This window comes from Sphaeramia orbicularis, chromosome 17, assembly GCF_902148855.1.
Source record: "Sphaeramia orbicularis chromosome 17, fSphaOr1.1, whole genome shotgun sequence".
Lineage (NCBI taxonomy): Eukaryota > Metazoa > Chordata > Actinopteri > Kurtiformes > Apogonidae > Sphaeramia > Sphaeramia orbicularis.
The window spans coordinates 38503715-38518585 of NC_043973.1; the positions used below are offsets into that span (position 1 = coordinate 38503715).

General features: G+C 34.6%; 1 protein-coding gene across 1 annotated transcript; it reads left to right on the forward strand.

The window, feature by feature from the left end:
* The first annotated feature begins 1326 nt into the window (after positions 1-1326).
* Positions 1327-12528, forward strand: LOC115437689 (leucine rich adaptor protein 1-like). The gene is made up of 3 exons (XM_030160998.1): positions 1327-1765; positions 8283-8467; positions 11649-12528. The coding sequence occupies exons 1-3, from the start codon at positions 1553-1555 to the stop codon at positions 12157-12159; spliced, it is 909 nt and encodes a 302-aa protein (XP_030016858.1). The 5' UTR covers positions 1327-1552; the 3' UTR covers positions 12160-12528.
* Positions 12529-14871: the final 2343 nt, after the last annotated feature.

Consider the following 14871-nt stretch of genomic DNA (forward strand, 5'->3'; position numbering starts at 1 on the left):
GGTCAGTTACAATCATGTGACGACCAACGCACCGTCGCGGATGGAGAAATCGTATTACGCTAAAGCCGAGCTAGTGCCGTAATAAAACAACAATCACAAAAATACTGAAGGAGTATAACGATAACTTTTTTTTGATACACTACATGCAATTATCTTTTTTTTTTATGTCAAAATTGCATGGTTCGGAAAGTTCGGAGCGAGATGAAACGAAAACCGGGTTGACCTGACGGCCTACATATGATTCGTGATGACACGCCCCGCTTGGCCATCACTGGCTGCAGGTGATCACAAGGTTAAAAATTAAAACCATTTCAGTGTGGTAGTATTAAAAAAGGTCATGTCTTTGTGAAAAGGTATGTAATTTGTTGTGAGTTCATGCACTGTATTGGTTTTGTTCTTTGAACACAGTGATGTTAATGCACGGTTCATTTTGTGCACCAGTAAAACATATACCTGTGTCTTGAATTTGAAAAAAATCATATTTTATTTTTTAATAAAGAAGGGTTCGGTGAATGCGCATATGAAAGTGGTGGGGTTCAGTACCTCCAACAAGGTTAAGAACCACTGTTATAGATTATACAAAGCAATTGACATTGGAACAAGTTTACAGTCAAATTAACTTGGCATTTAGTGTGCTGGACTTAAAATAGCAATTCCATTCAAATCAAGTATTTAAGTTTAATACACTCAAGTTTTCATTACTCATTACTTACATTTTTTTAAGGCAACGGGTTTAGAGTTACATTACTTAAAAATTTCGATGTAATCCGTTTCAACTATTTTTTTTTAGTTAAATTAACTCATTGGGGTTTACAGTGTAGTTTAAGTTCAATACTTTTAGCATTAAAATTGAACCTATTTAAACTAATTGATTAGTCGATCATTACTCAAATCATTTAAGTGCAATCACTTGCCTCGAATTTTTTTGAGTAAACTCTACTTATCCGGGCTTACAGTGAAGAAACAATTAATATTCCAAAGATAGTATCAAATTATAATCTGTGGAACTGTACAAACAAAATAAATCACTGTGAAGATTGTTATTGCTGTTTCTAGTCTCAGTTTATCTAAGTATCATTCAGACAAATCGCTCTATTAAACTCTAATTAGACTCCAATCAAAGTAATGAGACGGTCGATAATCACGTGACCCAATGTGCGCAGGTGCCTCTCAGTGTGACTGTGAGAATACAACTCCCACTATTGTTTGAAGACTACACAAAGAGTCGTTTCCACTTTCCAGCATCATGCCCTGAGCTGCATACCAACCATACCTCTGCAGCATGAATGAAAACAGCAACACTCAGGATTTGCGCGTTCACGTTTCCAGCGCTTTCATGGCGTGTTTGTGCGCTTCTGTGGCAACTGTGCGACTCATAATCATGCCTTCCTGTGGACTGTTCAGGAATATAACCAGAGGACAGTGTCATTAGGCAAGAAAATCATGGCTGATTTTTGTTCTGGTTTGTAATTTCGCTGTGGAACTTTAAGAGGAGAGGTGGTTTTTACGCACAAGGCTCATCCGGTGGAAGTGGAACTGTGTGCGCACTGGGATGGCGGAGGAGATTCCGAATGATTCCTTTCCAGACCTGAAAGAACTGGAGAATAAAGTTGGGAGGAAGACACCGGAAAGTCTTCTGATTTGGATGAAGGATGCTGCGGAAAGCGAAGACGGCTGGAGATGTGAAGGGGGCGAAAGGGAAGGCGAAAACTGGGACTTCAGTGACAGCTTCAGCGAGAAAATAACCAACCTGAAACAGGAAATGGTAAAAAATTTAGTTATCACCAGTTTTTCTCAAACAGTATCTCCTCTATAGAGACAGTTTTTGTATTTATTTGTATGCGTATTTCCTTTTTTTAATAGACTTTTATTTAATTGAAGGAGATTTTACGTAGTATTACAAAACACACAAATACTACTACTACTACTACTACTACTACTACTAATAATAATAATAATAATAATAATAATAATAATAATAATAATGGATCAGATTTCTAGGCACCCAAAGTGCTTAAATAGATGTAACAAATATACTCATCTATACTTAATAACTGTATACATATTTCCACACCCATTCATAAAAATATACAATAGCCCATGTTTATAATAGTGAATTAAAAATTAAATATCTGTATATACACTCACATATATAAATAAACTGTGACTTCAGTGACAGCTTCACCATTTTTTGTCAAACAGTATTTCCTCTATAGTGACTTTTTTGTATTTATTTGAATGCATATTTCCTTTTTTTTAAATATACTTTTATTTAATTGAAGGAGATTTTACAAAGTATTACAAAACACACTAATAATAATAATAATAATAATAATAATAATAATAATAATAATAATGGATTAGACTTCTATAGTGCTTTTCTAGGCACCCAAAGCGATTAAATAAATAATAAATTAATAACCGTATACATATTTTCACACCCATTCATAAAAAATATACAATTGCCTATGCTTATAATAGTGAATAAAAATTAAATATCTGTATATACACTCAAATATATAAATAAACTGTGACTTCAGTGACAGCTTCACCGAGAAAATAACCAACCTGAAACAGGAAATGGTAAAAAAAAAAAAAATTCAGTTGTTACCTTTTTTTTTTTTTGTCAAACAGTATCTCCTCTATAGTGACTCTTTTTGTATTTATTTGCATGCATATTTCCTTTTTTTAAATAGACTTTTATTTAATTGAAGGAGATTTTACAAAGTATTACAAAACACACAAATAATAATAATAACGATAATAATAATAATAATAATAATAATAATAATAATAATAATAATAATAATAATGGATTAGATTTCTAGGCACCCAAAGCGCTTAAATAGATGTAACAAATATACTCATCTATACTTAATAACTGTATACATATTTCCATATACACCCATTCATAAAAATATACAATTGCCCATCTTTGTAATAGTGAATAAAAATTAAATATAAGTATTTACACTCACACATATAAAGAAACTGTGACTTCAGTGACAGCTTCACTGAGAAAATAACCAACTTAAAACAGGAAATGGTAAAAAAAAATTCATTTGTCACCAGTTTTTCTCAAACAGTATCTCCTCTATAGAGACTGTTTTTGTATTTATTTGCATGCATATTTCCTTTTTTTAATAGACTTTTATTTAATTAAAGGAGATTTTACAAAGTAAACACACAAATAATAATAATAATAATAATAATAATAATAATAATAATAATAATAATAATAGATTAGATTTCTATAGTGCTTTTCTCAGCACCCAAAGCACTTACATAAATATAAAAATTTATCTATCTATACTTAAAAACCGTATACATATTTCCATATACACCCACTCATAAAGATATACAATTGCCCATGTTTATAGTAGTGAATAAAAATTAACTATAAGTATATACACTTACACATATAAATAAACTGTGACTTCAGTGACAGCTTCTACGAGAAAATAACCAACTTGAAACAGGAAATGGTAAAAAATTCAGTTGTCACTAGTTTTTTTCAAACAGTATCTCCTCTATAGTGACTCTTTTTGTATTTATTTGCATGCATATTTCCTTTTTTTCCCTTTTTAAACAGACTTTTATTTAATTGAAGGAGTATTACAAAACACAAAATAATATTAATAGTAATAATAATAGTGATACTACTACTACTACTACTACTACTACTACTACTAATAATAATAATAATAATAATAATAATAATAATAATAACTTCTATAGTGCTTTTCTAGGCGCCCAGAGCACTTAAATAAATATAACAAATAAACCCATTAATAACTGTATACATATTTCCACACCCATTCATAAAAATATACAATTGCCAATGTTCATAATAGTGGATAAAAATTAAATATCTGTACATACACTCACACATATAAATAAACTGTGACTTCAGTGACAGCCTCTCTGAGAAAATAACCAACTTGAAACAGGAAATGGTACAAAAAAATCAGTTGTCACCAGTTTTTTTCACCCATATCTCCTCTATAGTGACTCCTTTTGTATTTATTTGCATCCTTCCATGTTCCCATTCAATACAACTTGCATAACTTGTTTAACCATATGCCTGTTTATTCTGAGGAGATGCTGTCTTTCACAGGTAGAACTGTCAAAGCCACAGACTTTCTTTCTGAGCCAGTTCACTTTTTCATTTTTATTTGTAATGACAGGCACTGTCAGCTGTCACTTCCACCACACCCCTCCACTGTCTTCTCTCCTGTTCACCTCCATTCATTTTCTACATTCTGACTGAATTCCTCTGCTCGTTCTCTGCCAGATGGCTCATACCTTTACCTTTCCTCATTCCTCTGTGTTATTTAAGGTAGTCAGGTAAGCACAGAAATAAGAGTCAGCAATCTTTGCAGCTATTTATAACTCAAAATAAGGGAAAAGAGTTGTAAAAAAAAAAAAAAAAACATATTTACCCACACTAGGTTCTTACTTCAAGGTGGCTACTCAGCACTATTCATAATTATTTGGTAAGATAAGATAAGATAAGATAAGATAAGATAAGATAAGATAAGATAAGATAAGATAAGATAAGATAAGATAAAATAAAATAAGATAAAATAAGTTAAGATAAAATAAAATAAGATAAAATAAGATAAGACAAGATAAGATAAAATAAGATAAGGTAAAATAAGATAAGATAAGATAAGATAAGATAAAATAAAATAAGACAAAATAAGATAAGATAAAATAAGTTAAGATAAAATAAAATAAGACAAGATAAGATAAAATAAGATAAGATAAAATAAGATAAGATAAGATAAAATAAGTTAAGATAAAATAAAATAAGATAAAATAAAATAAGATAAGATAAGATAAGACAAGATAAGATAAGATAAGATAAGATAATGTAAGATAAGATAAGATAAGATAAGATAAGATAAGATAACATAAGATAAGATAACATAAGATAAGATAAAATAAGATAAAATAAGATAAGATAAGATAAAATAAAATAAGATAAAATAAAATAAGATAAGATAAGATAAGACAAGATAAGATAATGTAAGATAAGATAAGATAAGATAAGATAAGATAACATAAGATAAGATAAAATAAGATAAGATAAGATAAGATAAGATAAGATAAGATAAGATAAGATAAGATATTCCTTTATTAATCCCACAAGGGGAAATTCCAAATTTATAGCAGCAAGAGTGGAGAACAAACAAAGCACACAAGAGCAAAAAAAAGGGCAAAATCAAAAATAAAGACAACTTCAAAAAAAAAAAAAAAAAAAAAAGCTCTAAATACTATTTCCAGCTGTGCACATGTTGAACATGCCGCAGGTTGGATAAGAAAGATAAGGGAGATACTCATGCATACACCTATATACACATATCTACACACATAATTATATTCACAGACATTGTAGATTATACATATGAGTACGGTTTATTACACAGATTATTTGGAGCAGTTTCTGTTGTAAAGTCAAACAGCTGCCGGAAGGAAAGACCTGCGATACCTCTGCTTCACACACTTCGGGTGTAACATCCTGTCACTAATGGAGCTCCTTAGTGCAGTGAGTGTGTGTTGAAGGGGGTGGGTGTCAGCCCCCCCCATCCCAGGACAGAGCTGGCCTCCTTCATAAGTTTGTCCGGCCTCTTCCTCCTTTACTGAATTTCCAGTATAATAACATAATGGATAGACAATATTTATGAAACTAGAAAAGGACTTGGAGCGCGCAGACCTCCACCAAGGCAGATCAGTGCCCCCACCCACCCACCCACCCACCCCATCACCACCAAAATTTAATCATTTGTTCCTTGTGCCAGTATCAACATTTCCTGAAAATATCATCAAAATCCATCCATAAGTTTTTGAGTTATCTTGCTAACAGACATTTTACATATTTGTGTATTGTTTATTATTATTATTATTATTATTATTTTTCATTTATGTTTCATATGTTTTTTTTGTTTACTCTGTGTTATATGTCTTGATTTGTTTTTACTGTTAATGTTTTTAGTTTTTATGTTTTATTGTGATTGATTTTATTTCTGTACAGCACTTTGATTGAAAGCGCTTTACAAATAAGTTATTATTATTATTATTATTATTATTATTATTATGTCTGTGTCTGAAATAAACTAACTTAAACTAAAACTAGACTAAACAGACAGACAGACAAACCCCAATGATAACATAACCTCCACCATTCCTTGGCGGAGGTAAAAAAAAAAATTCATTCCTTTATTCATTCATTCATATTTTCATTTTCATTCATATTTTCCGACATCTAATTTATTAATCATATAGATTTTCATCAAAGCTCAGAGTAAAGTTGAGGATTGTTATATCAAAAATAGAGAAAACTGAAGAAAACGTTACTTTTTTAGCTAAATCTATCATTAACTGAACATACTGAAACATAACCTCCGCCGTTACACTTGGAGGTAATTATACATCTGCAATAAAGAAAACAGTTCCCATTTCCACATCACAAGTCGATTTACTGTGTAATGGAGAAAAAACTCGATCAATATGAGTAAGTTTTCTTAGAAACAGACCAACAACAAATAAATACAAATTTAGTTTGTGGGTTTGGAGGCCTCAGTGTGGCCTATAACACATACACAGATTATTAGACCAACCTCGTTTTCTTCAGTTTCCTGTTCATTTTAATGCCTGGTACAACTAAAGATATGTTTGTTTGGACAAATATAATGAGAACAACAAAAATAGTTCATAAGAGTCATCATCTACTGTAAGGCCCACACTTTTTGGTTTACATGCCACTGATGGAAAACACACATAAAAAAAAAAAAAAAGAAATTACACACAGATAGTGGATGAGAACAGTGTTTGCAGTCCATATAGAGTCGCAGAAAAAATTATTAGACCACCCTTGTTTTCTTCAATTCCTTGTTCATTTTAATGCCTGGTACAACTACAGGTACATTAGTTTGAACAAATATAATGATAACAACAAAAATATCTCATAGTAGTTTAATTTCAGAGCTGATATCTATCTATTTTCCATGTTTTCTTGATAATAACCAAAATCACTTCAGTTCTTACATCAATGTCTATGGCAAAAACAGTGCTTTTAGGCATTCCCTGTTTTCTTTTCTGTCTGTTTTAATCACATGATACACACAGGAGTTAGTATTAGTTAGTATTAGTTAGGATTGCATAACTATTGTTTTTGATGACTTTTGATGGTGTAATAACTTTTTCCGTGAGAATTTCATTTGATGAAGTACTTAAAAATGGTTTTATTTTGTGTATAGGCTACACATTTTAACATATGGATGATGTAAAAATGGCTGTTGAATGACAACATTAATAGTAAAATATTAAAAAGTAATTGAGAGCCACTGGTGAGAGGATAAAGTATCTTCGACATCATGCATACGCTCCACTTTTCCTTCTACTGTACATCCACTGCTGCTGAATGTATCCATCCCATCATATACACTGAACAAAAATATAAATGCACCACTTTTGTTTTTGCTCCCATTTTTCATGAGCTGAACTCAAAGATCTAAAACTTTTTCTGTGTACACACAAGGTTTATTTCTCTCAAATATTGTTCACAAATCTGTCTAAGTTTGTGTTAGTGAACACTTCTTCTTTGCTGAGATAATCCATCCACCTCACAGGTGTGGCATATCAAGATGCTGATTAGACAGCAGGATTTTTGCACAGGTGTGCCTTAGGCTGGCCACAATAAAAGGCCACTCTAAAATGTGCAGTTTTATCACACAGCACAATACCACAGATGTCACAAGTTTTGAGGGAATATGCAATGGTCATGCTGACTTCAGGAATCTCCACCAGAGCTTTTGCCTGTGAATTGAATGATCATTTCTCTATCATAAACCATCTCCAAAGCTGTTTCAGAGAATTCATGAAGAAGACTGTGTGAGGAAAATGGTGGTCACACCAAATACTGACTGGTTTTCTGACCCCCCTGGACCACCCAATACAGTAAAAGTGCACATTTTAGAGTGGCCTTTTATTGTGGCCAGCCTAAGTCACACCTGTGCAATAATCCTGCTGTCTAATCAGCATCTTGATATGCCACACCTGTGAGGTGGATGGATTATCTCAGCAAAGAACAAAGGAGAAGTGCTCACTAACACAGATTTAGACAAATTTATGAACAATATTTGAGAGAAATAGGCCTTTTGTGTACATAGAAAAAGTTTTAGATCTTTGCATTCAGCTCATGAAAAATGGGAGCAAAAACAAAAGTGGTGCGTTTATATTTTTGTTCAGTGTATATCTGTGTGTTTTCATCCTTGCAGAGGTGGCTTCGTTCTGCAGATGTGAGGATTCTGCGTCAGTTGGTGGCTTTACACGAAGGCATCGAGGCCTTGCGTTGGCTCATAGAGGAACGTGGGACCTTAGCGAGCCGCGGCAGCAGCTTAACAGGAAGTCTGAGCAGTCTGATAACGATGGACGAGTGCGGGCCCTTCATGTCCCCCTGCAGGTACGGTGTCCGCCAGGTGACGGGGAAGGCTGGGTGTGTTTACCTGAGAACCAGTCATCACATGTCATGAAGAAAAACCTTCAGCAGTCTTGAGAATACAATGACAAACATCCTGTTCCACCACCGCACCACAGTATGCAGTGGAAAAGAAAATGCACAGTGTGTGGAGATGAGATGAATTGGACTGAATTTCACTTTAAATCACTGTGCCCTGAAATGTGTAGATACTGTACACTGACAATACAGTTAGTTTTTCTCCAGATTTTTTAAATTAGAGGTCTTTGTTTACAGCATTGTACGGGAAGTTTTTTTTAAAGTTCTTTAGCAAGTTTTTTTTTTTTTTTTTTAGAGTAACCCAGTCACTAACCCGCCTGTTTTGTTCTGTCTGTTTTTTGTCTATCTATCTATCTATCTATCTATCTATCTATCTATCTATCTATCTATCTATCTATCTATCTATCTATCTATCTATCTATCTATCTATCTATCTATCTATCTATCTATCTATCTATCTATCCTCCCTCCCTCTCTCCCTTCCTTCCTTCCTTCCATCCATCCATCCTTCTTTCCGTCCTTCCTTCCGTCCTTCCTTCCTTCTGTCCATCCATCCTTCCTTCCTTCCTTCCATCCTTCCTTCCTTCCTTCCTTCCTTCCTTCCTTCCTTCCTTCCTTCCATCCATCCATCCTTCCTTCCTTCCATCCATCCTTCCATCCATCCTTCCTTCCTTCCATCCATCCATCATCCCTCCTTCCTTCCTTCCATCCATCCATCCATCCTTCCTTCCATCCATCCTTCCTTCCTTCCATCCATCCATACATCCATCCATCCTTCCTTCCTTCCTTCCTTCCTTCTGTCCATCCTTCCTTCCTTCCATCCATCCATCCTTCCTTCCTTCCTTCCTTCCATCCATCCTTCCATCCTTCCTTCCTTCCATCCATCCATCCATCCATCCTTCCTTCCTTCCTTCCTTCCATCCATCCTTCCATCCTTCCATCCATCCATCCATCCATCCATCCTTCCTTCCTTCCTTCCTTCTGTCCATCCTTCCTTCCTTCCATCCATCCATCCTTCCATCCATCCATCCTTCCTTCCTTCCTTCCTTCCTTCCTTCCATCCATCCATCCTTCCGTCCATCCTTCCTTCCATCCATCCATCCTTCCTTCCTTCCTTCCTTCCTTCCATCCATCCATCCATCCTTCCTTCCTTCCTTCCTTCTGTCCATCCTTCCTTCCTTCCATCCATCCATCCTTCCATCCATCCTTCCTTCCTTCCATCCATCCATCCTTCCTTCCATCCATCCATCCATTCATCCATCCTTCCTTCCTTCCTTCTGTCCATCCTTCCTTCCTTTCTTCCTTCCTTCCTTCCATCCTTCCTGTCTTCCGTCCATCCTTCCTTCCTTCCTTCCTTCCTTCTGTCTTTCCTTCCTTCCTTCCTTTCATCCATCCTTCCATCCTTCCATCCTTCCTTCCATCCTTCCTTCCTTCCTTCCATCCATCCTTCCATCCATCCATCCATCCATCCATCCATCCATCCATCCATCCATCCATCCTCCCTCCCTTCCTTCCTTCCTTCCTTCCCAAAACTCACAATGAAATATCAATAACTTTTGTCCAAAAATATTCAGTTGAGAATGGAGAAATTCTGCAGACATTCTGAGCTTAATCAAAGTTGTATAGTTTGACATGTTCAGTTCCGACTAATATCATCCTTCAATTTGCAAACTGCAGTAGGAAAACTGGGGCTTGTTTGGACTAAAACTAAAATTAAACTGTAAAGCTATTAAAAATGTTAGCTCATATCCACAGAACACTTTATTATTTTGTTTATTTTCACACCTTGGTCATTGAAGTAAATAAACACTGAGGCTAAAACTGCTGAAGAAATTATGAAAATATGGAAACTGAATAAAAGCTACAGTGAATGTCAGAGCACAGAATAAAGCAGGTAACATCAGTTTCATTAAAAATCAATCAATCAATCAATCAATAAATAGCTATTACCGCCAGAGGTGTCAGAAGTATTCACATTCATTACTCAGGTAAAAGTATAGATACTAGGGTTTAAAAAGACTTCTGTAGAAGTTGAAGTGTCAACTCAAGCTTTTTACTCAAGTAAAAGTGTAAAAGTACTGGTTACAAAACTACTTAAAGTATAAAAGTAAATGTAAGGGGAAAAAATGCCATTAAGATAAAAGCTTAAGTGTTGCCACAGGGGCCTATAGTGCACTTCCCCACCTCCACAAAGAACATGTTTCTGAAGGCCATAATGACTATAATGTTATATTAAAATGTTCATGTTGAAACATTTTAGATGCACTAGTCTACCTGTTTCAGTCGCATATATGCCCATTGAAAATGAACACATTTTAGTCCAATGCAAAAATATTAAAGAACCATATATGTGCACTACTGAGCATTAACATGTGTTTCATGGAGCAGAAAATATGATGACTAGTTGAATATAAGTATTGAAATGGTTCAAAAGTCAGGTACGATGGATTGCGTACAAACCAATAGAGTGTCGGAATGGTATATGTTTATACTTCTCATCCAACCACAATCACATTCACTGTATCTGGGTGGCACGATTTATCTGGATAGGTTTTTTTTATTTTTTTTATTTGAACGATGACAAGCCAGAATGAAAACAAGTAGAAATGATATAGGAGTAATGAAGCTATTTTTAAAATGTAAGGAGTTAAAAAGTACAGATAATTGTGTGAAAATGTAAGTAGAAGTAAAAAGTCGGCTGAAAAATAATTACTCCAGTAAGTAAAGAGTAATTAAGTACTTAAGTAAGGTAATGATGTATTTTTGTACTTCGTTACTTGACACCTCTGATTACTACAAGTACAACAGCTACTACTTCTATTAATTTGACATCAAGCACTCATTCTTCCTACATTTTTCAGCCCTTATAAATCAAGGCTTTCCACATATCTGAAAAAATAGAACTGGTACTAAAACTAAATAAACTCTGAACTAGAACTAGTCACACACTGAATCGGAAAAAAACTTGTACATCTGTAAAACTGACAAACTAAACTAATGGAATAACTTGCTTTTGTATTTTTTTTGTATTTTTTTTTTTTGCATATATTCAAATAAATAAAGTATTTCGGGATTTAATGTCCACTGTTGACATTTTGTGAACTATTTCCTACCTGTGCTCTCACAGGGAAACCCAGAGTCCCATCTGCCCTCAGGAGTTTGTTGAAACCACTGAAGATTCAGAGCATCAACCACTGCACAATGACGAGTCAAACCACAAGAGCAGCTTCGATACGAGGTCTGACTCTGCTGAAGCGAGACCTCCGAGTCTCTCATCTTTAAAGTTTGATGTCCGTCGTTCCATTCAGGGCAGACAAGGATCACTAAAGTCCCAACCGCAGGACTCGGGTGGAGTTTCATCCCACGACAACAAAGACGCTGCTGATCCCGTCAGAAGTGCTCTGCTCAGGTCGAACAGGTCTACAAGAAGAGAAGTAAAGGTCAACACTGGTAGTTTAACCTTTGAGAAACGTTCAGGAGAAACACGAGAGCTTTTTAAACCTCAGGAGAGTTTCAGAGAGTCTCTAAGCAAGAAAATGGATGAAGATAAGAGTGTGAATGATAAGGAGGGAGTACTGCTGGGCTATGATGCACAGTGGTGCTGGGTGGAATCACAGGATGACGTGACATTTTTATAATCTTGTATTCCACAATTTGGTTGGAGTACGTAAAAATGACCCACCAAAAGTAACTGGGACACAAATGCAATGTGAAACTCAGGATAAAAATCAAGCAGTCTACAGCTGTCATAGTGTGTGATTTTGTTTAAAACACAGAAAATATCCTATTGTGAAAGTTTTTTTCTTTTTTTTTCATCTCTACACCATTAACATTATATTTTAAGACTTGCAAAACAAAAGGCTGAGAAAGGACAATTGCATTCTTAGGAGTTTTAAAATCTTATAGCCATGGTTTGTAAACCTTGTCTTTTTACATCATGCTGATATGACAGATGTTATTGATTTGTTGTATGTTTTGCCTCATGTATTGTACAGTCTCTATTGGATATTCCATTTTTAAGATTATGTCTTTCTTTTGCTTACCTGCAATGCAATACTTTGTCATAATAAAACAAGAAACAAAATACTTTGATTCTGTTGTCTTGCTTGTATGCCATCCAACAGCAATATATATCGGCTAAAATTTACTTAGGGGGTCAAATAAGTGGCCATTTTTGTCAAAAAAAAAAAAAAAAAAGGTTGTAAGAAATGCATAGAACTGTGTTGAAATAATGCTAATACATTTGTGTGCAGACTACTGATATTATTTGACAGTGGAGGCTCTATTTTCAGAAATATTGGATTTTGAATAGCACGTGTATGTGAAAACTTTTGCTGGTGGACGGACGTGACATTACCCATGATGATCTGGTCAGTACCAGTACTTTATTAGGAATAAACTTATAGACTTACTATTGCTAACTCTCCTCTTCTTCATAAATGTTAGTATTGTGGATCTAAAACAATAACAGCTGACACAAAAACACAAAATGTGTCAGTGGACGGATGTGACATGGTTGTTGTGGATCCCATCATACTGATGCTCGGCAGCCATGTCACCGTTTACACTAATGATCCCTGTGCGAAAACTAGGATCAGAATTATTTATTGTATAGTTTATCATCATACTAAATAATAATAATAATGAGCGACACGGTGTTGCAGTGGTTAGCACTCGTGCCTCACAGCAAGAAGGTCCTGGGTTTGATTCCAACACCAGTCGACAGGGGGCGGGACCTTTCTGTGCGGAGTTTGCATGTTCTCCCTGTGTCTGCGTGGGTTCTCTCCGGGTACTCTGGCTTCCTCCCACCATCCAAAGACATGCACTGAAAGGTTAATTGGTTAATCTAAATTGCCCATAGGTGTGAATGTGAGAGTGAGTGTTTGTCTCTATATGTTCAGCCCTGAGATGAACTGGCGACTTGTCCAGGGTGTACCCCGCCTTCGTCCCTGTGTAGCTGGGATAGGTTCCAAGCGACCCCCGTGACCCTAGTGAGGATAAAGCGGGTTCAGAAAATGAATGAATGAATAATAATAATGCTTATTATTAGAAAACTGTTGATTTAAAAAGTGACATGTGACATTCTTCATGTATGTATTGGCGTAGCATAAGCTGGATGGATCAGCACCGTACTCCATACTGCAACCAGTAAAAATAAAACATGTGAAATGTAGGATAGAATCTTGTAAGAAAAATTGGGGAATCTAAAAGAATAGAATATTTGTTTTTCAGGCAAATTCAGTTAAAATATAACTTGGCCATTTGTGACATGTGTAATGGCAAAATTACTTATATCCATATATATTCATATATATTCTCATATATTTCATATATCATATAGGCTTCTAACTCTATTTCAGATATTTTCATGTCACTGTGTATTATAGAGCGGTTTTGACCTCTTTTGTGTTTTGTTCAGAGTAGAAGGCCAAACCAATATTTCTCACAGGGGTCTTATCTCTAAGTTCCTGACACAAACCAAAACACTTTTGACACATCATAATTTTCTCACGGGAGACAGAAGACTACATTGTGATTTGTATTTTTGGGTTCAGACCGTCTCAGTCTTTTGTCTGAGTGATATCTCTTTCTATGGAGCTCCAAATAAAGTGATTTCTTGACACTGATTGCTTGAACTGACCCTTCCTTATTGAAGACGAATTAGTAGAGTATTATTTTTCCATAACACATGAAAATATACCATTAATTGTGATGAAATTGGACATTTTTGACCTGAAAACATAGTTCATATGAGCATCAACATGTTGCAACAGAACTGAAATCCTGTAAATTTGCAGAACTTGCATTTACTAACACAAAGTTCCTTTGGGGATTCACTTCTATTGATTTCTTATGCACAAAGACATAAATAAGACCTCTGAGCAAATTTTAGCCGATACACATCTATTTTGAATCTTTATTCAAGAAGGTAAAGTATACAATCAATGTATACACAACAAGAAAATAACAAGTTTGCCAGGAGGAAGGATTATAGAATTATAAGACCATATCTAAATCAGAACAAATACTGGTGGTTTTTATAGCATTTTTGTTTCCAAATTTGTCTAAAAGCTTTAAATAAAGTTCATCATCTTTCAAAAAATAAATAATATTTGGTTTTGTGTTACAGAATTTACATTTGTTTCCATCCAACAGCAATAAAAGGTTAAACATCCTCAAAAAGATGTGGCCAGTGTTGCCTTCACGTATATTTTAAAGCTTGTACATTTTTAAACACTTTGCAATAATAGTATAATATTTCCACTAATCAACCAAAATTGTTTAAATAATGCAAGTAAATTATGTCAGAATATTGCTATGTTTAAAAAATTCGCACACAATATTATTTT

What these genes read in the sequence shown, in the direction of transcription:
- LOC115437689 (XM_030160998.1), top strand. Translation starts at nt 1,553, where the DNA reads ATGGCGGAGGAGATTCCGAATGATTCCTTTCCAGACCTGAAAGAACTG. An exon ending in CCAACCTGAAACAGGAAATG is followed by an intron (nt 1,766 to 8,282) that starts GTAAAAAATTTA and finishes TCATCCTTGCAG; the next exon opens with AGGTGGCTTCGTTCTGCAGA. An exon ending in CCCTTCATGTCCCCCTGCAG is followed by an intron (nt 8,468 to 11,648) that starts GTACGGTGTCCG and finishes GTGCTCTCACAG; the next exon opens with GGAAACCCAGAGTCCCATCT.